The 27,602-nt window shown below is 49.8% G+C and overlaps 1 protein-coding gene across 1 annotated transcript in view; it reads left to right on the top strand.

Moving 5' to 3' along the window:
- MTPN (myotrophin) overlaps positions 1 to 27,602 on the top strand; it is a 75,905-nt gene that overhangs the window by 21,476 nt on the left and 26,827 nt on the right. Inside the window, exons 2-3 of the mRNA XM_075602587.1 lie at positions 10,051 to 10,164; positions 10,905 to 10,988. Coding sequence (XP_075458702.1) covers positions 10,051 to 10,164; positions 10,905 to 10,988 — 198 coding nt within the window. The remainder of the gene's footprint in view (positions 1 to 10,050; positions 10,165 to 10,904; positions 10,989 to 27,602) is intronic.

Below are 27,602 nucleotides of genomic sequence, written 5' to 3'. Positions count from 1 at the left end.
GAATAGGGCCGCCAGGAATTCTTGTGTGCCCCCTCCTTTCTCCTCCCCTGGTAGGGAAGGAGCGCGCTCCAGCGGTGTGACGCGCTCCCCTCCCTCACCCCCAGCGCTTCAGCACATGCGTGCCGTGCGCACGCGCTACAGCACGTAACGCGCGTGCCCGCTCCAGGGCTCCGAATGCGTGCGCTCCCTCCCCTCCGAGCCGGCTTCAGAAGTTGACGCGCTAACGCGCTCCCCTCCGAGCCGGCTCCAGCTGAAGTTGACGTGCTGCTGCGCTTTCCTCCTCCCCCCCTCCCGCCACCACTGCCTCCATCGCCTCTGTGCCACGATCTGGTAGGAATGGAGGAGGGGGACTGATGATGAGGGGGACTTCTGAAAGGGGCTGGGGGCAGGACAAGGGTGCTGGGGGCAGGACAAGGGTGCTGGGGGCAGGACAAGGGTGCTGGGGGCAGGACAAGGGTGCTGGGGGCAGGACAAGGGTGCTGGGGGCAGGACAAGGGTGCTGGGGGAGATGAGGGGGGATTAAATGAGATGATGATGATTGGGGTGCGGAGATGATGATGATGGTAGTGGTGGTGGCGGCGTGAGAGGAGGATGATGGGGGGTGAGAGGATGAGGGAGTTTGCGGTCTGAGGGTCGTTCTATAGTGCGTGCGCTTGCTGCGCACGGCAGTTATAGTTGGCTGAGGTTAGTCAGCCTTTCTATAATGGTGCCGCACGCCAGTGAGCGTGTAACCAGCCGACGGGGGAAGATGAGGAAAAGAAAGATTTTGCGCTGCTACCGCCGCGTGTGTGTGTGTGTGTGTGTGTGTGTGTGTGTGTGTGTGTGTGTGTGTATACACAATGTTAATAAATAATTTATTAAAGTATTAATTTATTTATTTCAAACGTATTTGACACACACACACACACACACACACACACACACACACACACACACACACACACACACACACACACACACACACACACACACACACACACACACACACACACACACACACACACACACACACACACACACTTCGACAATTATATACATTTACTCGCCCGGGGCGGGTAGATTTAACCCCCGGGCGAGTAAATATTGGCCCAAGCAGCACACGTTTGGTACTAGGTGGCGAGTAGATTTTTTTTGTGTTTTTTTTAAATTTTTAAAATTTCCCGCGCTCGCGCTGCTGTTTTTACTGCGCTCGCACTGGAGAAAAAAAAAAAAAAAAGCCGGAGGCGGGTTCATGTTGTTGGGGGAGATTACCCCGCCTCCGGCTCTCTGAGCAGTGGCCTCCCTCCTCAGCGCTTCTACTCCTCCCCCTTCCGGCAGCCAGCTGCTTCCATGCCTGTCTGCCTCAGGCCCCTGCAGGGCCATCTGTCACCCCTCCCATAGGGCCATCCCCCCCCCCCCTCACACCGGGCCACCCGCCCCCCCCTCGCACCGGGCCATCCGCCCCCCCCTCGCATCGGGCCATCAACAACCCCCCACCCTCACACCAATCTCTCCCGGCCTCCGTGACCCCCCCCCCCCCCTCACCCCACGCGGCGTCGGTGTGCCGCCTCTACGGACAGTCTGCCGATCTGTCAGCTGTTAAGGAAACCCCTGATGGCCAGCTCAGTTGTTAGCAGGGGAAATCCTCTAACTGGCTCTTCTCCCTGCTCTAAGCAGGGGAAATCCCCTCACCGGAGCCTCTCCCTGCTCTAAGCAGGGGAAATCCCCTAACCGGAGCCTCTCCCTGGTCTAAGCAGGGGAAATCCCCTACCGGCCCTTCTACATCTACCAGCGTCGGCGTCCCACTCTGGAGGGGGCGCGGCCCCTTGCAGAGGCCCTCCTGCCGTGCGGAGGCCCCCTGCCTTACGGGTGAGTGTGTGTGTGTGTGAGTGACAGACTGTGATTGTGAGTTTGTCTGAGTGAGTGTGTCTGAGTGAATGTGAGTGTCTGTGAGTGTGTCACCCTCTCTCCCTCTCCCTGTGTCACCCTCCCTCTCCCTGTGTCACCCTCCCTCTCCCTGTGTCACCCTCCCTCTCCCTGTGTCACCCTCCCTCTCCCTGTGTCACCCTCCCTCTCCCTGTGTCACCCTCCCTCTCCCTGTGTCACCCACCATCTCCCTGTCACCCTCTCTCCCTCTCCCTGTATCACCCTCCCTCTCCCTGTGTCACCCTCCCTCTCCCTGTGTCACCCTCCCTCTCCCTGTGTCACCCTCCCTCTCCCTGTGTCACCCACCATCTCCCTGTCACCCTCTCTCCCTCTCCCTGTATCACCCTCCCTCTCCCTGTGTCACCCACCATCTCCCTCTGTCACCCTCTCCCTGTGTCACCCACCCTCTCCCTGTGTCACCCACCCTCTCCCTGTGTCACCCACCCTCTCCCTGTGTCACCCACCCTCTCCCTGTGTCACCCACCCTCTCCCTGTGTCACCCACCCTCTCCCTGTGTCACCCACCCTCTCCCTGTGTCACCCACCCTCTCCCTGGGTCACCCACCCTCTCCCTGGGTCACCCACCCTCTCCCTGGGTCACCCACCCTCTCCCTGGGTCACCCACCCTCTCCCTGGGTCACCCACCCTCTCCCTGGGTCACCCACCCTCTCCCTGGGTCACCCACCCTCTCCCTGTGTCACCCACCCTCTCCCTGTGTCACCCACCCTCTCCCTGTGTCACCCACCCTCTCCCTGTGTCACCCACCCTCTCCCTGTGTCACCCTCCCCCTCTCCCTGTGTCACCCTCCCCCTCTCCCTGTGTCACCCTCCCCCTCTCCCTGTGTCACCCTCCCCCTCTCCCTGTCACCCTCCCCCTCTCCCTGTGTCACCCCCCCTCTCCCTGTGTCACCCTCCCTCTCCCTGTGTCACCCACCCTCTCCCTGTGTCACCCTCCCCCTCTCCCTGTGTCACCCTCCCCCTCTCCCTGTGTCACCCTCCCCCTCTCCCTGTGTCACCCTCCCCCTCTCCCTGTGTCACCCTCCCCCTCTCCCTGTGTCACCCTCCCCCTCTCCCTGTGTCACCCTCCCCCTCTCCTTGTGTCACCCTCCCCCTCTCCCTGTGTCACCCTCCCCCTCTCCCTGTGTCACCCTCCCCCTCTCCCTGTGTCACCCTCCCCCTCTCCCTGTGTTGTTCTGACTAGGAATTTATTAAATGTATTTTATTTATATATTTTATTTTAAAGCGGGGTTGGGGGAGGGACTAGGGGCGGAGTTGGGGGCGGGACTAGGGGCGGAGTTGGGGGCGGGACTAGGTGGCGAGTAGATTTTTTGGTTGGGCGAGTAGATTTTTGGGTGATTTGTCGAACACTGTTATATATATATATATATATATATATATATATATATATATATATATATATACGTGCGCGCACACTGTATCTCACTCGCTCACAGCATACACACAAAAAGCATGTGTCACGTGCACGCACGTGCGCACACACTATAGAACGGGCCTGGGAATTTATAAACTTGTTTTCACATGCGCAACATAATACCTCAATTTTTACATGGTGTGGCTATTTTCACTTCTAATTCGCCACACCTGTGGCTACATTGAAAAGTAGGTTGCCCACCCCTGGTCTAGATGAATGATTTTTACTTGCACACTAGAACTGCTACCCAGTCAGAAGGTATTAAAACAGTCAAGTTCCTAATTCAATTTAAACCTCCTTTCCAGCTTTACAATATTGTATTGCTTTAAGTAAATAAAATAACTGGAAGTTTATTTTGGTTTAATGTTTCAATCCATACACTTTTTAAGGCATTGCACACCAGTTTATTTTCATAAGAATTGGAGAAACCCTTTCCAAGAAGGGTGTGATCTATGGGGGGGGGGGGGGGGCCTCATTGGCCAGACATTAACTGGGAGGCAGCAAGTCAATTTAGCCTGCCAGTGACCACAATTGGCCTGTCATTTGCAGGTGGCAAACTGCTATTTTGCTCCCTGTCTGACATGCTATTTGAAGGTGTAAAACATTAATGTACCAACAAAAATATTGACCGGCCAGTTTAGAGAGATTTGGTTTTTAAAGCTGGGCCCACCTGTTTATAATATTTAATTACAATTTATTAAAAGATCTGTCATGGGAGACCAGGACTTTCACAGGTTCAAGCACCAGACAGAACAGGGAGAGATCAAATAAATGGGTGTTTATTTCGGCCACAGCCACCAGACACAGCACAAAATCACAACAGAGTTATACTCTCAAACTTCAGCACAACACAGAGGGAATCCGAATCGATTAGGTGTCTGACTTTTCCGCAGCAGCTTCCACATCTGTACAAAGTTGGAGAAATGCAAGTTCAAATCTCCCGCTCTCTGTACAAGCAGCCTCGACTTCAGGTGTCTCTGGCACGTCCTCGGAGCCTACCGCTTAGTCTATCTGCACGCCAGCCCAGGAGAGATCTCTGGAAATGAGATCAGCCGCCCCTTTCCTACATTTCCATCTCCATAGGAAATCATGGAGAATTAATGGAAACCAATCACAGCACGAATGCTCTGTTGGCCAATCGCAGAGCGAGCTACATAGGCCAATCAGGGCTGTGGGAAACTCAAACACCACTGAGACCTGAGTCAGTTGGGCCTATAAAACCTCAGGGTCCAGTTTCAGCTGGATACCTCCTGTGGAGATTGATGACTCGGTCTGATGTGAATGACGGCCCAGCCCACAGTCACCATTAACCAGGACTTGACTACATGCCCCGCCCCCTCGAGTCCCAGCAATAGCCATTTCTCCAGACGTGGGCTGAACAAAGGGTTTTTCAGCCCTGCATGTCCAAAGACATGGGCTATGCTTTAAAACACATGTTTGTGCTTGCAGTTTACTCACATACATTACTGGGTTTAACACAAGTGCTAGCCACATGAGCGATCAGACGGATAGGGCCAGATACCAGGCTTACCCTTTAATCTACTGGTCTCTGGCCCCCACCGTCACAAGATGTCTTACTGTTCTCTAAATATTAAGCTCAGCCAACAGGTTTTTAAAACCTTGTTTTAAGGATGTGCCAATAGCCATGATTAGTGCTGTGCTGGTTTGAAGTAAAAATGAGCATTTAAATTTTTTTTTAAAGTCCCTGTATTGCCACCTAAGGCCCGGGCCATAGAGCACTGAGGCGGGCTGAGCCGCGCTGAACAGATGCAGAACGCCCCTGCATCTGCTATCAGCGCGGCTATAGTTTCTCCCTGCTCATGCGCGCTGAGGAGGAGAAACTCTTCCCCGAGCGCCAAACTGATATTTGGTGCTCGGGGAAGCGGAGGAGCGGTCACGTGACCGCTCCCATCCAATGGGGCTGCAGCCGGTTCCCTACAGAGCAGCCATTACCAGACAGAAGGCGTTGTGTGTGTGTGTGTGTGTGTAGGAGGGGGGGGGAGGAGAGGGTGATGCCCCGATCGCTGTCTCCCTTCTGCTCCGGTCCCTGCCCCGCTTCTGCTCCGGTCCCTGCCCCCCTTCTGCTCAGGTCCCTGCCCCCCTTCTGCTCCGGTCCCTGCCCCCCTTCTGCTCCCGTTCCTGCCCCCCTTCTGCTCCGGTCCCTGCCCACCTTCTGCTCCGGTCCCTGCCTCCTGTTTGTGTGTGTGTGTCTGTGTGTGTGTGTGTCTGTGTGTGTCTGTGTGTGTGTCTGTGTGTCTGTGTGTGTGTGTGAATATGTGCCGTGTGTGTGTGTGTGTGTGTGTGTGTGTGTGTGTGTGTGTGTGTGTGTCTGTCTGTGTGTGCATATGTGTGTATGCATGTATGCATGTATGCATGTATGTATGTGTGTGTGTGTGTATGTGTGTGTGTGTGTGTGTATGTGTGTGAATATATTTATCAAAGTTGCACAATGTTAATAAATAATTTATTCTCACCACATGTCTTTATTTTTTTAATTTTTAAAATATTATATAATATACACACACACACGTTCCCCAGTGACACACAAACACACAGAACACTTCAAAGTGACACACACACACACACACACACACACACTCTGACAGCTATCAAGTGACACACACACACACACACACACAGTGATACCCGCCTCCCAAGCGCGCTTGCTGTCTCCTCTGTCAGGACAGCAAAAAGCTCCTGGTAGCGTGAGCGTCAGCAAGCGAGAGCACTGCTCAGCGACGCTCAGTGCACTATGTCTGAGGCCTAAGACTGCGGCCCTGCTGGCGCTGACTGCGGTGCTTGCTGCTTTTACTTGCATAAGGCCGAGTCCACGGTCCCTGCTGGCGTGCTGAGGCGCGCTGAGGCGCAGGGAAAGCGGGTGCTTTCCCTGGCCTTGCGGTTCCTTACCGCAAGCGCTCTCAGCAGCCGTCAGGGGGCGGTCCGGGGGCGGTCGCGTCACTGGCCGGGGGCGGGCCAGTGACGTCACGGAGCTGGTTCGCCCTCATTGGGCGAACCGCTCACGTGACCGGCCTGTCTCGCCGGCAAGCGGGGGAATTTTAAATTCCCCCAAGACCTGCGCTTCCGCAAGCGCGCGTAAGCGCAGGTGAGCCCCTACTAAAGCCGCTCTAATTGCGGCTGTAGGGGCTCAGTGCTGAGCGGGAGCGCGCTTCCGCCAGCAAGCAAGTAACATGGCCGAGGCCTAAATCTGTGTAAGTCCCCGCTCACCCGGGGCATGCTCACTCAAGCTTGGCGCTTGAGTAAACAAATGTAACTTTCAAGCGCGCTCAACTTACCGGCAACGGCCCCCCGCACGCGCTTGCAAAATAGCCAGGACACCCGGCACTCATGCTTGGACAGCTGGTGACGTCACCGCTCTCAAGCATTAGCGCGGTCAGAGCCAGCGGGGCTGCAGCCTTAGGGTTGTTATATACAGCGTGTGTGTGTGTTTTATTTATTAAAAAAAAAAACATTGGTAAAAAGAGAATTTTAGACTTGTGCAGACGCACACATACATACATACATACATACATACACACACACATACATACATATATATATATATATACACACACACACACACACACACACGCACACACACACACATTTGAGCGCAGGCAGCGGCGCGAAAAGATGATTTTCCTCATCCTCGCCGCTGTCTGTTGGCTCCCCTCTCCCTGCCGTGCGCGCGCGGCCCTTGTATAGAAAGGCTGACTAATGTCAGCCAACTACAATTCCGTGCGCGCACTCGGCGCTATAGAACGTGCCTTAGGTGACTGCCCTGGTTCTAAAGGGAATTTGCTTGATCCAATCGACTGAAATAAAGCTGTTGCATACATGCCCATATTTACGTATGTATACATGTATCTAGCAATTTACCACTGATAAAGTTGTGGCTTTGTATCAGATGACCCCCTACGGCCATATAGTGTCCACCAGACAGGTGTTTCTGTTCGAGAAGTAGAACTGAAGTAGAACTGCAAACATCTTGGAAACCGGAAAGTGCCACAGTTCAGCTCCAGGGGACACAGTATTGTTCTAAAGCTTCTTCTTTTTTTTTTTTTAAATCACAGATTTTCTGCTTTCAAGAAAAGTTCAAATTTTAAATGTAGCTGATTTCTGCCAAAAGATTGAGTTCTTGCCCTTTTAATTTGAAATTGCAAAATGTAGTATATATATATATATATATTTGTTCTCCCAGGTCCCAAAGTTTATCTTCTAGCACACAGCCTCTTGCCCTTTACTAGTAACGCACGACTGCACTTTGTTTGTTTTTTCCTTAAAGTGTGGACCAGTGATGATAACTCCTGCATAATACAGTAATTTCATATGCAATGCAAACTCCACTTATCAGCTAATAATTACAAATTTACATAAAGGAGAAATATAATGTGTAAAACAAACCTGATCTACATTCTATTCTAGTCTGGTACCAACTGTGCATTGAGCTCGTATTTAATGCTCTTGCTGTTCTGCACGGGGTTGCTCTGTTGAAGCTATTGCTCCTTCACACAAATTCCCTTAATATAAATACTTGCATATAATCCTAATGTCTGTATTTGTCCTCTTATACCTCTTACTGAATAAGGTTTGCCGTGCTGGGATTTCTGTCATAATAATTGCACCCATTTCTGGAGCGCATGCTGTTTGGCCACTTCTGAACCACTATACCAGTGTCAATATGGGTTCCTAGGTTCCCCGGGTATCCCTGAAGAGTTGCCTGTAATTTTCAGATCAATTGAAAAATAATAGAAGAAGAATTTACAATGCATCTTGATCTCGGACACTCTTATTAGAGGGTTAGGGTTCCGCAGAATTTCACAATATAATTATAGGGTTCCTTAACCTACCAAAGGTTAAACACACTATTTATACCATTACTGTTTGTTTTTTAAATGATAAAGTATCACTTACACTTTTGGTACTATATAAACCTAACACGTGAAATAATCTTACTTGTAAATTGGAGATTGCCGCTCCCATTTAGATTTTTATGTTCTGCAATGTATTACATTAGTAATATTAAATAAGTATACAATTTAGCAGTAATAAGAAATTGGATGTTCAGCCACTGGTGGTGGTTATTTTTTTGTTCCAGTAGCTGATTTGTACCTGTTCATTGAATCCTTTGCATTGCTGTCTTCCTGTTTCACCCGTTGGGTATGGCCCTTCTAATGCAAGTTTTCACACATTTTATGTACCGCATTGTATTATTCAGTGGTGGTTGGGGTTAGATTTGCAAGATTACATTTGAAAACAGTTAGTTGTTTTGTTAAACAAAACTGCAAGAATGATCATTCTACAGTACTTTGTATTCCATTTTTAAGTTAAAAGTTGTTTTAACCCCCCCCCCCCCCCTCCCATATCTAAACACCGCCACTTTTAGCTTTGGGACACTGGTTTCTGACAGACTTACCAGTGAATATACAGTTTTAAAACTTTCTCGGGGAAACAAAATGGCTAACATCAATTGTGGCTTCCTATTATATGGCTGTTTAAATCTCCTTTCAATTTTTTTTTACAAAAGTAATACAGGTAACTTTACTGGTAAGTATCTCAGAATCCGAGTCTACCTGGAGCCGAAAGTAGAGCGGTTTAGCTTTGGAGAACCCCCCAATCCCAATCCTGTGTAACAAAACAAATGGCGATTAGGGAGTTTCCTAAGGGAATCGCCAACACTTGAGGTAAACGCCAGAAATGAAACTCTGTAACAATACTAGTCTCAGGTTTCTACATCATAATCTGTATTTACAATCAACTGGCATATCTTCCAGTAGGTGAAGGCAGAGTTGGTGTTTTTGGCATGGTTTCAAAAATTGCAATAGTGTAAAACAAAACAAATTACACACACCAGCAAACGCATGTTCCTGCCGAACACAAAATAGCAGTGGGGTCAGAGCTGAGCCTGACGGACAATAGAAAAGCTGTGACCTCATTGGGAGATGTTGCTCTATTGATGACCCCGCGGCCATGTTTTTAGTCCAGCGGCCATATTTTGGGAATCGGTGCTTCCCCTAATCGGCTCCAGGAGACCCCCATTCAGGCAAGATTAAAAACGATATCCATTTGGGGAGGATTGCTGCTTTAACACTTTTTGATTTAGTTTTATATAGCTACTTGGACTGTGTCCAGGGTCCCTATGACATAACTACTGTACATCTTGTTCAGTGGTTCTCCGCCAGGGTGCCGTGAAACCCATTGGTGCCTCAGAGTAACCTTGCGGGTGCTCTGTGGAACGTATGTCGTCTTCTTTTTTTTCTTTTTTTAAAAGGTGGATCACGTTCCAGAATGCAGTCTTACAGCAGTCACAAGTGCCAGAGGGGCCATTGTACTCTGGTGCTGTGGCCCCTCTGGCACACACAGGATTAGGTAATCATTCCCATGCTCTGTGTCCTCCCCTTCTCTCTTTTTTTTTATTTTTATTTTTTGAAGCAATATTTTTATTTTATTTTTTCATTTAAAATCGTGTGCAAATAATTCAGGCACATCTTATTTTTGTTTCCCAATAGATTGTTGGGAAACTTTGAAAAGTCTCTGTTCTTGTTCTGTTCTCCAATCGTCCCCTGTGGTCTATCAATATCGCCCTTGGCGGTTCCCCACACAGAAGTGAATGCAGGGGTCATTGGTTGGGAAAATGTGTATAATAACCTTCCACTGTGTGATGCCTTTTCCCCTAATGATCTTACTAATATATATATATATTTTGCTTTGTTCGTAGGGTGTGGATGTAAATCGGATGCTGGAAGGTGGACGTAAACCTCTTCACTACGCAGCAGACTGTGGACAGGATGAAGTACTGGAGTTTCTTCTTTCAAAAGGAGCTGATATCAATGTATGCAACGATAACAACCTGATTTAATTCTGTTCCTTGCCCGCTAATGCTGTGTACTTTTTAGAATGCCTTAAAGTAGCAGTGCCACTGACTATACTAATCGCAGTGGGTTCTATGTATCCTGCTCACACATGTACAGTCAAAATCAACTCGTATTACTTTACTACATTGAGGTAGTATATTCATGCGAAAAACTTGCTCTATACCGCCATGTGTCCTTGCAAAACCCAGAGTGTCTCCACATCATACATATACTGACTGCAGTGCAAAGATGAAGGGTGCAGCACTCTCAGGGACTTAGTTCAAGTTTATTCAAAGATCGACGTTTCGATCCTAAAGTCCGTGAGCGTGCTGCACATGGTCATGTATGGCATTGTTTTCAATAGTCCTGTTTACTTTGGCAATAGGATAGAACAGTGTAGTTGTTTAGGTGGCAATTCTGCTTTACAGGCTGCCCCAGGAGATGCTGTCACTGCTTTCTGTTAGTGACCCATAGCCATGTTTTGTCGTTATTATTTTTTATGACATGACAGCTTGGCCCAAGTAACGAGATGTAAATGCTATTTTGTTTCCCCTGGGCGGGATGTAACTGCCGCCCCTTCCCCCGGTACGTGTCTTGAAAACCAGGGGGGGGTGTTCGAGGCAAAAAAATAAATGAGCAGAAGGAACTGCGCCTTCAAATGAGAGCAATGCAAATGTGGCCACATCATTCATTAAGGTACCTGCTGTTAATTTTACAGGCTGCTGATAAGCATGGCATCACACCACTTCTATCTGCTTGCTACGAGGGTCATCTCAAATGTGTCAAGTTGCTTCTGTCCAAGGTGAGAATTTTGATGGCTTTTCATTATTTATAATAGAACTAAATATGACTGTACATACATAAATATTTGACTTGTATTTATAATGTGGGTTTATAGGCTGCACTCTAGTGTTTCTCAAACCTCTCTTCAGGATATCCCAGCCAGGAATAACCGGCTATTCTCACATAAGATAAGTGCAAACGTGTGCTTTGTTGTTGTTGGATTGTTAAATTCTGGCCTGCCTGGGGTTCTCGGAGGGTTGAGAAACACTGACCAGAAAAGACAGAATACCTATAAAAAAAATGTAATTTGATCTACTGAGGAATATCAAATAATAAATTATGCTTGTGGTTATGTTGATGTCTGACATTTCATGTACTGCCCCATCTCTGCTGCAGTTCTACCCTTGCCTATATACCATCGTTGGTTTTGTGAGGCATTTTGGCATCTACAAACCATGTGATTTTGGAGGAAAATCCTAAAGCTGACAGGTTCTTTAGTGCTGCGGGAATATGAGCATCAGTTATGCATTATCTGACAGACCCTGTTTTGTACAAGAAAATAAATGGAGGGATCTTTCTTTACTTTGTTTGGGTTTAAAAAAAAAAATAAAAAAAAACAATCCAGTATAAAATTGTCCATAAAAATCTTCCAATTGTTTTCTAAACTACAGATGTAGTAGGCTTCATTGTTTCCCAGATACCTCGACATACATAGTTATGCCTCCGGATATAAGCATTTCCCATGGGGTTCAAGAGTAATGTTTACGCAAACTACTGCCCAGTTAAACCGCAAAAAGAGAGAACAGCAAGGCCAGTTACATCTGTATACACCCTGATCGATTAGAAGTTATATGTTGGGAGGAGGCAGAACCTGTGTAGTACTACTGGTCCATAAAGCTTCCTTGGATCTCATTTGGAAGCAGTGCCTATATAAAAGTAGGTACTTTTTTAATATATATATATATATATATATAAAGGAATGAATATATAGACATGGAATAGATACCGTAGAAGTGAGGGTACCCCTTAAATCTGTAACTTTTTCTTTCGTAAGTGGGAGTGACTTTTTCTTCACATCTAATTTAAGTGTTTGAGAAGTCTCTCCGGCGTATAGTATGAATGCAGCCAGAGTACTTACAAGTTGGGTAGAAGATGAAGGGGTGGATCTGGCGGTGCAACTGCTCCTGAGAAGAAAAACTGCAGACCGGGACTACTCACTGGATACAAAAAGCTTTATTGGCACAAAGTAGCAAAAAGACTAACTCTTACGCGTTTCGCACGTCACTCCGCACTTTATCAAAGAGTACATGTAATGGGATCACGGAATACCTTAAAATACCCACACTTCCCTGCGGTGTAGCCAATAGGGGCTTAGTATGCACTTAATATATTCCACCTACTCAAGAATGAACTCCTCCCCACCAAAGGTGGGGGTTGAGGAGGTATAAGCTTCACACACAGGGAAGAAGGGAAACACAAAACAGACATTGATAAACAAAGACTTTAGGAGACCACTGCACCATCTTTCTAGTGAATATGTATAAACATAAGATTTATCTATAAACATAAACATGGGGAGCAATCAGCAATGTGAACAAATTATAACTATATTCCCAAGGGCTTGGGGCAGAGGTTACTTCGAGAATTTCTGTCCTCGTGGGAAAACGTGGATAGTTTTAACCCTGGAAGAATAATGGTGTCACTTAGAGCTCTCGCGCTCTTCAGTTGGAAAGTAAAGTCCAGTTGAGCCATTAGCCCTGCTGATTGGGAATCTAGAAACGTAGCATGTTTTATTTGCATAGTGTCTTTGTGTAGTCCTGCTGAACTATATGAACCAACAGTGGATTATTAGGAGGAAAATATTTATTAAAGCACCAGGTAACATATCTGCCCGTCTTCCAGCAGTGAAAAAGTTAATATTTTCTGAGGCCCGCCATTAATAGGAGTTAATTATAGAAAGTGTGGTTAGTGGCGTATTGTTACTTCATTCTGCTTCTTGTTGCCATATTGCTTCTATAGAAGTGTAGATTTGGATGGCTTCTATAGAAGTGTAGATTTGGATGGATCAACAAGAGCGCATGGAAATAGATTAAATATGCATTGGGCATTTAAAAAAAATATATATAGGTTGTCCACATCCCTTCAAGTAGCATTTAGACAAGGTCATAGGAACCCTGTTCCGTCAGGCAAAATAAAGACAATCCAATTCTCTCATGCAGATTTCCTTGTTGGACATACAGCAAATAAGTGCAGTACATAACTAGGAACTCTGAATAGAAGCAACAATGTTCTAGACCAGGGGTGGCCAGCTCCAGTGTTCGAGGGCCACCAACACGTGAGGTTTTAAGGATATCCCTGCTTGAGCACAGGTGCTTCACTCTGTGAACTGACTCATATCCCCTGTGGCTTCTGGGACGTCAACATTCGTTCTCACAATAGCTGTTCAGAAATTTGCATCTGAAAATACGTTCTACTTTTCACTGTTTGAAATATTGAATATTCAATCATCTTGTCTGCACCCACCACCCTTCTGCTGCTAAATAAATGGGGCTGCAAAATTTGTCTAGAATATGCAAATGTCATGTACGGCGAGCTTTTTACTGTATCCACATCATTTGGGGCGTTACTATTCGGTTTATATTCACTGTAGGCGGTATTCTCAAACCATATAAAAGGTTGCACTATTTTTTTTTTTTTGGTGGAGTAAAATTACTAGTCTTCAAATTTTTAAAGCACATTTCTATCCCAAGACTGAGTATGGAATTAATCAGTAGTGCAACACAATGGCAATTACAATTTTTAGTTAAATACAATGAAAGGACTGCACATTTTCTACTTGCCAATGAACATTAGGAAATAAATGACCGCTTACCATAGATTGCAGATGAAACTGCTTTGCTGTAGCCGTCTGTTTGTTTATTGAAATAACGTGCGAGAACAGAATCCAGAGGATAACTTATGTCACTGACTATATAGAGTCACCAGTGCATCAGTCTGTCATTTGCATGTGTAGCCCCCTGTAAACAGCACAGGCTATACATATCTTTCTCCTACTGAGGTAAGTCCTGTTAAGGGCAGGCACCAGTAGTAATCATGGGTTTTCCCCCCTTCAAGCCCTGCCCGGAGTGATAGATGCAGGCCCCTGACTCTGCTGCAGGCATGAGACAGACGGGAGGTCCTGCTGACATCATGAGGGGTGGGGCTAAGACTATTTAGCAACCCATCCCTGTAAGTGACAGGTTGTTCTCATACGGCTCTTGAGCTGTTATGATCCGGCTCTTGAGCTGTTCTGTCCTGGGAGTTGGAGGAATAGACCAAGCTCCGTCCTGGGAGCAAGCAAGAGAGAACTCTGGCCTATTACATTTGGAGAGCGAGTCGAGTTCAGGTGGACCAATGCCCCTCACCCCGATGAGGGGGTGATGGGGAGAATCCATCCCCCACCCAGAGGATACCCTCTGAGGTGGGCAGTGGGGAATTGAGGCCCCACCACAGTCCATCCTGTCGGAGTGCACACTTGGAGGGAAGGAGAGGAGGAAAGGCCTGTACAGAGTGGAGGGTCGTGTGTGCTGTGGAGATTGCTGTTGTTGTTGCAGCTGTTGTTGTTGCTATTACTGCCGGGCGCGGCTCGGAGAAATAAAGAGACATTACCTTTTACTAAAGACTGTTGTGTGATTCTGGAGCATCCACCCTGGGACCAGGGGTCACTCTTCTATACGGGTCCTACCTCATACCCTGGGAAGGTATAGAGGATCGAGGCGCTGCACCACCATTTAAAGAATGGAGGCTACTACCCCAGAAGCCTGGTCCTGTTATCCCCCACACCACCGTGGGAGACTCAGGCCCTCCTGTTCCACGCAGGTACGCACCACCCAGTACATGTAATCCGCCTCACGCACACCCTAGATATGTCAGATGAGTCTAGTGGGGGGGAATAAGGGTTACACATGTTTTTAACGTAAATTACAGGGTTAGTCTGCACACTTTATTCTTCCCCAGTTTTAATGCTGCTGAAAAATCAAAACCGCATTTTTTTAATTTATTTTTTACAGCACCGGCATCTTTCATAGTAAACCAATGAGCTTCTTCAGAAATTCTTTCCAGATCTTCAAGGTGTTTCTGTTATCCTAGTTCGCTTGCTTATTTTGAATTGAAAAGCCATGTTCACAACTTGCAGTTATGAGAGGGAAGAACAAGTATTATGTCTTCTTTCTACCCCCTTTGTATCTAAAGCCCTCTCCCACCTTAAACCTTTTTCAGTGACTGCCCCACACCTCTGGAATGCCCTTCCCCTCAGTACCCGACTAGCACCCTCTCTATCCACCTTTAAGACCCACCTTAAGACACACTTGCTTAAAGAAGCATATGAATAGCACTGTGGATATTCTGAACACATGATGCATAAAGCTTGGCCCCCAGCAGACGCACTTACCATAACTCCCTCCTATTGTCTCTGTGCGTTCTCCCTACCTACCAATTAGACTATAAGCTCCTCGGAGCAGGGACTTCTCTTCCTTAATGTTACTTTTATGTCTAAAGCACTTATTCCCATGATCTGTTATTTATATTATCTGTTATTTATTTGATTACCACATGTATTACTACTGTGAAGCGCTATATACATTAATGGCGCTATATAAATAAAGACATACAATACAATTATTATAGCCAGAACAGAAAAGTCTGGATAAATTGAAACTCTTGCCAATTTCGGCTCATAATTGATAGACATTTTCATGCCTTTGCACCTTCTCTGCAGTTCGGACATCTCAAGCTATTCTTTCCTTAAAAGCAGCTTCTATTGGAGCTTGACTGTGGTACAGTATGTATTAGCATCTGTTTCTGGGGCACAGAACTTTGTGACATTTGTAAATGACTGGTCTTGAGTTAAAACACAGGAAGGGTCATTGGATTTAAAACTTCAACCAGATCAAGATGGACAGATCTGTTACACACACACACACACACTCTCTCTCTCTCTCTCTCTCTCTCTCTCTCTCTCTCTCTCTCTCTCTCTCTCTCTCTCTCTCTCTCTCTCTCTCTCTCTCTCTCTCTCTCTCTCTCTCTCTCTCTCTCTCTCTCTCTCTCTCTCTCTCTCTCTCTCTCTCTCTCTCTCTCAATATAGTCGTATTAAATGCGCAGCGTAACACCTTTTTTATTTTTCATGTAGAATTCCTTCCAAACTTTAGGGTCGTGTTATGTGCGAGGCTGTACTATATTCGGCCAATAAAAAATAATTGTTTTTGTAAATTTTATTTGGGACAAGTAATCTGCTAGATATTTTCCTGGCGTATCCTTCTTTTTTGCCAAATAAAATATTTACAGAATTGAGTTCACCGAGCAACACAGATAAATGTGTATCTTTACTTTGAAATACTCTGCTGTCTCTATTGATTTATTTCAAGCACATCTCTTAGAATATGAAGCAATGAAGCCATATTCTGAACTACATCTAAGCAATCTGGCGACTCTGTAGCACTGCTGCATCATAGAGCGTCTTCTGCTCTTACCAGGGAAAGCCCACTCTCCGTATGCACCAGCTTCAGTGAAACCCAACTAGCACTTTACTGCATTTTTGTGACGCTGCACATGTCCTATTACAGGGGAGCGCAAACTTTTGTCCCTGCACCCCCCTGCCAGCAGTTCCTCTCTCTCCGCGCTCCCCACCACCCTCTCTTACCTTGACTCCGGCGTCATGACATTATATGATCTTGCCGTGTTGCCATGGCGACGCGTCTAAGAAGCCGCCGGAGCCAAGGTAAGTGAGGTTTATAGAGGCCTTCGCCGCTTCCCCAGCACTTAATTTAAGTGCCTGCGGGAAGCGCGCTGGACCTCTGTAAACCCCGCAGTCAATCGCCTCCCAGTTTGCGCACTGCTGTCCTATTATATATAGAAGAGAGATCCAGGGCAACTTCGGATTTTGTAAGAAAAAACAATTTATTTCAGACCATAAACACGACGTTTCATCCCTCCTAGAGGACTTTTTCAAGTTGCCCTGGATCTCTCTTCTTTTGCTCTACATTGGATGTCCCAGGCATATATCCTTGAACCAGGAGCACTGGTATCATTTATTTATTCAATTTTGTATTGGTGTGCAGCTCTACATGTTTCTTTCTATTATATATAGAACCATGAAAATATGAAGACAGCCCACCAATCCAACCCTGTACAAATTCATTCCATTTGAGGACCATCTACAGATGACTCTGATATAACTGGTGGCAACCGATTAACAATGTAATGCAAATGCACAATTATGGGGAGAGAGTCCTGTAATGTATGCCATGTTCCAGTGGTGCTCAAGTCCAGTCCTCGAGCCCCCAATAGGTCAGGTTTGAGGGATATCCCAACTTCAGCATATGGAGCACAATTGATTGAGACATCTGTACTGAAGCAGGAATATCCTGAAAACCATTGTCATTACTACTTACATTTTTTGCCTACATACAGATGTAACCGAAAGCCCACACTATATTTCAGCACAGTCACGCCAAATAAATTCAGGCTGCAACAGAAGTAGTACACCAGGGCACCTTCCTCACACGTCGCCTCAACTGTGTGTAATTTTTTTTTTTTTTACTCAACTCGGGGGGCGAAGGGAAAAGAACCCTTATACACCCCAGTACCTCAATTTATTTTACAGTAAATAAAATACATTTTTGGGTCATTTGCAAAATGTAAGATAGTGAGATGTGCCCCCCTGTGCTGAGGTTTCCTGTGATATGACACTTACATTTCTGCCTCCTGGTACAGTAATAAAAGTAATGGTGCTCTTTGTTTGTTTTTTGTTTTGTTTTTTTTTTTGGAGGGGGGGGGATCATTTATATTAATTAAACCTTGTAACAATGCTCATGTCGTTATGAAACTTGAGTCTGGACAGCACTTCCTTTTCAGGATGTAGCGGTAGTATTGGATGCACTGGAACCCGGATCATCACACAGGATGAGTAAGTGTATAGACACAAATAAAGCTGTTGTCCACAACACAAGAATAGTAGCTAAAATATTTATGTAATTGTCCAGACATCTTCACACTTGTGTCCGTCCTTCCCCTCCCACGGAGGCAGATCTGTCGGTCACTATTCTGTTCCCTGGATTCGTGCCTCACAATGGCCTCAACCATATGTATCAATCGGTGTTGACTTGAAGCATTCCTCTGTGCTGGGCTAGGTCCTCGGTGCTTCGGCGTGCGCTGCAGGAACAAGAACAGGCCCTACTAGCTAACTTTTGTGCGCAGTTTGCCACCGCGTTGCTCGACCAGATTTTCTAAATACAAGAAAATTGTGTTTAGAACTGGTGACAGATGGCCACGCCCCCCGGCTGTTCAGCCAATGCGGGCGAACCATCCGGGTGATGTCATGGCCGTGCCCCTCCTCGTCGCAAGCTTGTCTTTCCCCTGCAGCTCCAGCACAGACTGCAGATCGCGGCTTGAAGGTGCACGCGCCGCCAGGCGCTCCGACCCCAGCGCGCCTGGGAGTGACTGTGGCCGTAGCCTCGGTATTTTCCATGCGCTCTTTTATAATAAACTTGCATGAAAGACACTTTTTGTAATGACATCCAATTCTAATCGGGCCAATGCAGCACATAACCCTTTAAAAAAAACAAATGTCCTTTTGTAAGTTACAATTGATAATTCATTGTGGGTGCCAGTCAGCTGCCAACTATCCAACTTGCCTTTCATGTCAAAAAGCATCTAAGAGGCAATCTCTTTTTAATTTTCCAAACGGCTTTGTTGACATTACAATGTCGGAGAGTTCCAAGATCTAGCCATATTCCCTGAATTGCCACAAAGTACATTGCTTCTGTTTCTTCCAGAAGTTTCAAGATCCATCATTGTTTTTACTTTAGTTGTTATAAAACCGTTTTCTTTGTAGCTACCTAAAATATATGTGCAATAATTAATTATGTTAATGCTGTGTGGTTTTGAGCACCATGCATGAGCTGAAGCAATGTTTTAATCAAGCTAAATCTCAATTGAATGTGAAAACATATGTCTGCCCTGGGCCTGTACATGTTTAAGATCCTGAAAAGTATGGAGCTTGCATGATACAAGTCGTTGCAATAATCGTAACTTCAGTAAAACAAAAATAATGTGCAAATTATGTTAAAGGTGAGCTCCATTGCAATTCTTGGAATAAAAATTGGTATTACAATAGACAGGGGTGATTGAGAATGCATGAATATTTAAATTCCTTCTACTGATCTTTTAAACATTATCCCAATGCTGCTGAAAGGTGAACAATTGGGAAACTGTAAGATGTTTCAACCTTGCATGCCTCTATTCAGAATGAAGAAACATTTCTATAATTTGTATAATTTTAAATGTGCTTTTAAAGCAATTTAACATTTTCTAGTGGTTTGGTGCAGGAACACTAATTGGCAATAATTTACGTTTTCTGCTCTTTGAAAGCGGTGGTCTTTGTACATACTCCATTCTAAATGAATATTATCGTAGCCTTAAACAATGTACATACAGTAGCCCAATGTCAATTATTGGCTTTGATTTAAAAAAAAAAAAAGTTGGTACTTAAATACTTACTGGTGAAATTCTGTATTGTTTGCTGGTCTTCTAAAGAGGATTGAAATTGCATTCCAATTATAGGCTGCAGCCAATTACATTGCAGCTTCCTTTTGGCGTTGTATTTGGCGCCCTCTGGAAGAAGATTTAAACCCAGTCATTCACCTGTAAGTATCTCGCTCCCGTTGCCCCCCTGTTCCCGCCCAGTAAAACATTTGGTTGTTTTGATGTCTTTGAAAAAGTTCATTTTTTTTTTTTTTGGTCCAGTAGGATCTTAAGGGTCCTGGTCAATCCTCTTACATGTAGCGCCCCTGCCCAGTTACTATAAGTCGGACTGCATCAAGAAAGCTTTGCACTTTCCTTTAATTACTCTTTATCCTGCCATAGTTCGAAAACGCAAAAAATAAATTATGCCAATAGAAATACCCTTTGCTTTTTAGGGAGATTTGTGTTTTTTCCCCAAATACAGTATTCCAGCGGTGGCCAACTCCAGTCCTCAGTCAATGAGTGAGCCACCTGGGCTGAAGCATGGATATCCCTAATACCTGGCCTGCTGGTGGCCCTTGAACTCGAGATGGCCACCCCTGAAGTATTCCTTTTTATGATTGCTTGAATTTCCTGTTCAGAACTGTGGGGTGTGTTTTTTTTTGTTTTTGTTTTGTTTTTGTTTTGTTTTTTGTTTCTTTTGTGTTCTATTTTTATTTTGTGGCTCTAGATCCAGATCCTTGTTGTCATCTCTTCTAGAAGACTAGAATGTAGACTTAGACTTAACCTGTTTGAGTGATTTATGTAGTGCCTAATTTGTAAAAGAAGTGTATTTACAAAGGCAGTACCACTAAATGATTAGTTTGATCCCATAATTTGTAATGTTTACAATTTTATTGTGTTTTTTTATTACTAAAAATGTTGCATGTCTAATTCTACAATTCAGGCATACCCCGCATTAACGTACGCAATGGGACCGGAGCATGTATGGAAAGCGAAAATTTACTTAAAGTGAAGCACTACCTTTTCCCCCACTTATCGATGCATGTACTGTACTGCAATCGTCATATACGTGCATAACTCATATAAATAACGCATTTGTAACAGGCTCTATAGTCTCCCCGCTTGCACACAGCTTCGGTACAGGTAGGGAGCCGGTATTGATTTTCAGGACGTGCTGACAGGCGCATGCGTGATCTGCCGTTTGCCTATTGGGCGATATGTCCTTATTCGCGAGTGTATTTAAAGTGATTGTCCGTAAACCAGGGTATGCCTGTACTGAACCACGCAACGCCAGCTGACATAAGGCTATTCATAGTTTATAAAAGGACCACAGAATAAATAATGCAAATAATAGTGACCTTTTGCATCACTCCCTGGCCCTTGGTACACTAGTCCATTTGTTGTTTTTATTAGAAAGATAACTTTTTAGCATATGCATTTGTTTTTTTACTCTGAAGCATTAAAGTCATTGGTAAAAATCTTCTTGTTCTTGAACAATTGAAACATCACTTCAAGGAAAATACCTTTTGGTACTGAAGTTGGGGGTGTTTGTTTAAAAGGCATATTTTAACTTAAATATCTTAGTCCGTTCATGGTAGAAGCATTATTTTTCACGCTCATATTGGCATTGTGGTGAATTACCTTTTCCATGTGGTAAAAATCTTTGTTGCCATACTTTGTCAAAAATATAAGCTGTGTTGCAAGTTATTATTGCCATTCCTAACCATAATGTGTATATATAGTACAGCTGCATTAGACCTAATAGTGGCACCATTTGTTGTAATTTTGGGCAGAATTAATTAAACTTCCTTTACTTTGCCCGCATAGCCGGGTGAATGTATGGGTAATCATTCTTCGAGGACAAGACAAGATTAACTGTACAGAGGGTATAAAGCTTGTCTTTCTCCCGGTGTCACGTCCTCGTCTACTTCGGCATGTAGGGAAGGGAGTTGTTCTATGCCTGTCAGCACTGCGATGGGGAGTAACTCTACTTGTAAAGTTCACCCAACCTTCCTTGCTAACAGATTACTGGAGTGCTACCATTCGGGGCAGGATTCTGAAGTCGCCCATTCACATTCCACATGTGGCGCTTGCCTTACTGGACAGAAGGTTTTCTTGTGGGTACATACATAACTACTCCTGATATAAAGAATGGTACAACGGAGAGTTGAGGTTCCCTGGCAGCCATTGCCTTTCTGCGGAATTTGGCATTGAGGCGCTGTCACTGCGTCAATGAAACACAGAGCGGGAAGCCCAGCATCTCTGGCTGTAGTGGCGTCCGTGAGCTCGTGTGTTTTTTTGGTGGGTTTTTTTATTTGCCACTCTGTAAGGAGGTTTTAGTCTGCTAATGGCATTTCTTTGTTCATGTTCTCTCCGGCTTCTCCAGAGACTAAAGGGAAAGGGTCCAAGAATGATTCAGAAGATCAGCCTGAAAAGGGTTATATACAGTAGCAACAGGCTTTATCAGTGTAGTAAAAAACAATGGCTGTGGAAGAAGACACCAGACTACTTCTCCAATGAAGACATTTTGACAAGGTTAGGTCTGAAGCAGTGAAGCATTACAGATGTCAAACTTTTCTGGACAGCTTTCTCTAGGATGCGTACACTGTTCAGATGGTGAGGCCTGCTCAGTACTGATCAGTTAGTGGAAGGGTTTATTCTTGATTGTTGATTTTTGAGGCTTCTCCAGCATCTCCGAACATCTCAAGATAGTGGAGCTTGAGACCTTGGATAATGTTTTTGGGGAAACGAAAAAAGAGCAGAGTGTTTCTGTGCATCAGTCAGTAAAAGATCTTCAAAGAATGGAAATTCCTGCATAGACTAGGTCGGTACCTTCGATGCTTTTTAAACTTTGTCCCTTTGATACTCTGGGAAAAGGCTCCCTAAGATTGATGCAAGCGTAGCCAAGTTACACGCAACACTAAGATTCCTCTAAAGATCGCTCTTCTTTTTTTTAAAGATTCTATGAACTGCAAAATGATTAGTACATTTAAAAACGGACATTAATTGGAGCAGCCTTTAGGACAGTGGTGAATATTGCTTTTGCTTCAAGAACAATGAAGATATGGTAACATTTGAAAGCTGGATTGGAGGAAGGAGTTTTAAAGGAGGAAGTGTATCAGGGAATTCTTTGAACTAAGCAATTCACTTCATGCGTATGTGATTTTTATAATATACACACACACACACACACACACACATACACTAGCTGAGAGACCCGGCGTTGCCCGTGAGTTACATTTCCCGCTCCCTTCTCTCCCCCTATTTCTGTGCTCCCCCTCTTTCTCCGTTCTCCTCCGCCCCCCCACCCACCAGAGGGGAGGGACGGGACAGTGGACAGGAGGGGGGGACACAATGTCATACACACTGTCACACACACACACACAAGCACACACATCTCAGTCCCGTGCGGGGCTCAGCGGCGCCCTTGTCGGGCGCAGGCCCCACAGTCCCGTGCGGCGCCTTTCTCGGGCGCAGTTCCGTGTGGCGCCTTTCTCGGCGCAGGCCCGCCCCCACAGTTCCGTGCGGCACCGCACCCTATGGGTGAGGGGGGTGGGCTGCCCCCTCCCGGCCGTCCGTTCCGCCGCTTGGTCCCGGCCGGTTGCGGCGGGAGGCACCGGGGTGAGGGAGGGGAGGCTGGAGGCGCAGGGGTGTGAGGCGGCGGTTTGGGCGGGAGGTGGTGTGGTTGTGTGTAGTTGTGTGTGTGTGTGTGTGTGGCAGTTGAGTGAGGCGGCAGTTGGGTAATGTCATAGAGCCACCAATTTGATTGGCCAGAGGCTGGACCAATCAGATTCACCACATGTCATTTCAACCCAATCTGATTGGCCAGATGTCATTTCAACCCCACAACTTTCGAATATATATATACTAGCTGAGAGACCCGGCGTTGCCCGGGAGTCACACTGTCCCCCCTCCCCCACACTGTCCCCCCCCCCTCCCCCCACACACACACTGTCCCCCCTCCCCCACACACACTGCCCCCCCTCCCCCACATACACTTTCCCCCCTCACACACACACTGTCCCCCCCCACACACACACACACACACTGTCCCCCCCCCCCCACACACACACACACACACTGTCCCCCCACACACACACTGTCCCCCCCTCCCCCCCACACACACTGTCCCCCCCTCCCCCCCACACACACTGTCCCTCCCCCCCCACACACACACGGTGTCCCACACATACTGTCCCCCCTCTCCCCACGCAGACACAAAGCCCCCTCACCTCTGCCAGGACTCACAGCACCGCTCCTCTCTCCCGCGCTCCTCTGATTGTCGTGCTCCTAGCCCTTCTCTGCTCTCCCTCCTCCCGCCCGGGGAGCGCTGCGCACGCGCCCCCTCTCTGCACCTGTGAGCGCGAGCCGCCGGGAAACGTGCAGCAGGGAAGGTGCAGGGCCTGTCCGTGTGATGGGGGAGAGTGACGGCCACCGTGAGGGGGGAAGGTGCGGGGCCTGTCCGTGTGACGGGGAGAGTGACGGCCACCGTGAGGGGGGAAGGTGCGGGGCCTGTCCGGCTGATGGGGGAGAGTGACGGCCACCGGGAGGGGGGAAGGTGCGGGGCCTGTCCGGGTGATGGGGGAGAGTGACGGCCACCGGTAGGGGGGAAGGTGCGGGGCCTGTCCGGCTGATGGGGGAGAGTGACGGCCACCGGGAGGGGGGAAGGTGAGCTGCGGTCCGGGTGACGGGGGAGAGTGACGGCCACCGGGGGGGGGGAAGGTGAGCTGCAAGGGGGCCTGAAGCAGTGGTGTGAGTGTGTGAGGCCAATGAGAGATGTGCGGGGGCGGGCCAAGGGGGCCTGAAGCAGTGGTGTGAGTGTGTGAGGCCAATGAGAGGTGTGCGGGCGGGCCAAGGGACCAATGAGATTGCCGCTAGGGACGGGGAACACACCAGGGAAACATACATACATACAATGCTTTTCAGAAATATGCTCCACTCACCACCCTCCCGCTCCATTCCCTCGCGCTCCACTCACCACTCCCTCCCGCTACACACCACTCCCTCCCGCTACACACCACTCCCTCCCGCTCCACTCACCTCCCTCCCGCTCCATTCCCTCCCGCTCCATTCCCTCCCGCTCCATTCCCTCCCGCTCCACTCAACTCCCTCCCCGGCGTGGGAACAGGCTGCCACGCGGCGCGTAAGATGGCGGACCCCCTTCCTCCCTCGCGGCGCCGAGTGAGAAGATGGCGGCGGCCGGAAGTACAGGTAGGTGGCGCGCGCGTGTGTGTGTGTGTGTGTGTGTGTGTGTGTGTGACACTGCCCCCCCTCCTGTCCACTGCCCCCCCTCCTGTCCACTGCCCCCCCTCCTGTCCACTGCCCCCCCTCCTGTCCACTGCCCCCCCTCCTGTCCACTGCCCCCCCTCCTGTCCACTGCCCCCCCTCCTGTCCACTGCCCCCCCTCCTGTCCACTGCCCCCCCTCCTCCTGTCCACTGCCCCCCCTCCTCCTGTCCACTGCCCCACCCCTCCTGTCCACTGCCCCCCCTCTCCTGTCCACTGCCCCCCCTCTCCTGTCCACTGCCCCCCCTCTCCTGTCCATTGCCCCCCCTCTCCTGTCCACTGCCCCCCCTCTCCTGTCCACTGCCCCCCCTCTCCTGTCCACAGCCCCCCCCTCCTGTCCACTGCCCCCCTCTCCTGTCCACTGCCCCCCCTCTCCTGTCCACTGCCCCCCCTCTCCTGTCCACTGCCCCCCCCTCTCCTGTCCACTGCCCCCCTCTCCTGTCCACTGCCCCCCCTCTCCTGTCCACTGCCCCCCCTCTCCTGTCCACTGCCCCCCTCTCCTGTCCACTGCCCCCCTCCTCCTGTCCACTGCCCCCCCTCCTGTCCACTGCCCCCCCTCCTGTCCACTGCCCCCCCTCCTGTCCACTGCCCCCCCCTCCTGTCCACTGCCCCCCCCCTCCTGTCCACTGCCCCCCCCCTCCTGTCCACTGCCCCCCCCTCCTGTCCACTGCCCCCCCTCCTGTCCACTGTCCACCCCCTCCTGTCCACTGTCCACCCCCTCCTGTCCACTGTCCACCCCCTCCTGTCCACTGCCCCCCCTCCTGTCCACTGCCCCCCCTACTGTCCACTGCCCCCCCCTCCTGTCCACTGCCCCCCCCTCCTGTCCACTGCCCCCCCCCTCCTGTCCACTGCCCCCCCCTCCTGTCCACTGCCCCCCCCCTCCTGTCCACTGCCCCCCCCTCCTGTCCACTGCCCCCCCCTCCTGTCCACTGCCCCCCCCTCCTGTCCACTGCCCCCCCCCTCCTGTCCACTGCCCCCCCCTCCTGTCCACTGCCCCCCCCCCTCCTGTCCACTGCCCCCCCCCCTCCTGTCCACTGCCCCCCCCCCTCCTGTCCACTGCCCCCCCCCTCCTGTCCACTGCCCCCCCCCTCCTGTCCACTGCCCCCCCCCCTCCTGTCCACTGACCCCCTCCTGTCCACTGCCCCCCCTCCTGTCCACTGCCCCCCCCCTCCTGTCCACTGCCCCCCCCCTCCTGTCCACTGCCCCCCCCTCCTGTCCACTGCCCCCCCTCCTGTCCACTGCCCCCCCTCCTGTCCACTGCCCCCCCTCCTGTCCACTGCCCCCCCTCCTGTCCACTGCCCCCCCTCCTGTCCACTGCCCCCCCCTCCTGTCCACTGCCCCCCCCTCCTGTCCACTGCCCCCCCCTCCTGTCCACTGCATCCCCCTCCTGTCCACTGCATCCCCCTCCTGTCCACTGCATCCCCCTCCTGTCCACTGCATCCCCCTCCTGTCCACTGCATCCCCCTCCTGTCCACTGCATCCCCCTCCTGTCCACTGCATCCCCCTCCTGTCCACTGCATCCCCCTCCTGTCCACTGCATCCCCCTCCTGTCCACTGCCCCCCCCTCCTGTCCACTGCCCCCCTTACCCCCTTCCCACCGCCTCCCCTCCCCTTCCCACCGCCTCCCCTCCCCCTTCCCACCGCCTCCCCCCCCCCCTTCCCACCGCCTCCCCCCCCCTTCCCACCGCCCCCCCCACCGCCCCCCCCTTCCCACCGCCCCCCCCTTCCCACCGCCCCCCCCCTTCCCACCGCCCCCCCCCTTCCCACCGCCCCCCCCTTCCCACCGCCCCTTCCCACCGCCCCCCCCCCTTCCCACCGCCCCTTCCCACCGCCCCTTCCCACCGCCTCCCTTCCCACCGCCTCCCTTCCCACCGCCTCCCCACCCCCTTCCCACCGCCTCCCCACCCCCTTCCCACCGCCTCCCCACCCCCTTCCCACCGCCTCCCCACCCCCTTCCCACCGCCTCCCCCCCCCTTCCCACCGCCTCCCCCCCCCTTCCCACCGCCTCCCCCCTCCTTCCCACCGCTTCCCACCGCCTCCCCCCCCTTCCCACCGCCTCCCCCCCTTCCCCCTCCGCTCCCCTTTCCCCCCCCTCCGCTCCCCTTTCCCCCCCCCCCCTCCGCTCCCCTTTCCCCCCCCCCTCCGCTCCCCTTTCCCCCCCTCCGCTCCCCTTTCCCCCCCCTCCGCTCCCCTTTCCCCCCCCTCCGCTCCCCTTTCCCCCCCCTCCGCTCCCCTTTCCCCCCCCTCCGCTCCCCTTTCCCCCCCCTCCGCTCCCCTTTCCCCCCCCTCCGCTCCCCTTTCCCCCCCCTCCGCTCCCCTTTCCCCCCCCTCCGCTCCCCTTTCCCCCCCCTCCGCTCCCCTTTCCCCCCCCCTCCGCTCCCCTTTCCCCCCCCTCCGCTCCCCTTTCCCCCCCCTCCGCTCCCCTTTCCCCCCCTCCGCTCCCCTTTCCCCCCCTCCGCTCACTTTTTCCCCCCCTCCGCTCCCCTTTCCCCCCCCTCCGCTCCCCTCCACCCCCCCCCTCCGCTCCCTTCCACCCCTGCACCCCCCTCCCCTCCCACCCCCTCCCACCCCTTCCCCCCCCTCCTCTAACCCTTCCCCCCCCCCGCTCCTCTAACCCTTCCCCCCCCCCACTCCTCTAACCCTTCCCCCCTCCTCTAACCCCTTGCCCCCCTCCTCTAACCCCTTGCCCCCCTCCTCTAACCCCTTGCCCCCCTCCTCCACCCCTTGCCCCCCTCCTCCACCCCTTGCCCCCCTCCACCACCCCCTCCACCACCCCCTCCTCCCCTTCCCGCCGCCCTTCGCCTTCCTGCCCGCCTTACCGCCTCCCCACCCCCGCCTCTGCCTTTC

The sequence above is a fragment of the Ascaphus truei genome, chromosome 5 (genome assembly GCF_040206685.1).
Source record: "Ascaphus truei isolate aAscTru1 chromosome 5, aAscTru1.hap1, whole genome shotgun sequence".
NCBI lineage: Eukaryota > Metazoa > Chordata > Amphibia > Anura > Ascaphidae > Ascaphus > Ascaphus truei.
This window is presented reverse-complemented; position numbering and strand designations above follow the sequence as displayed.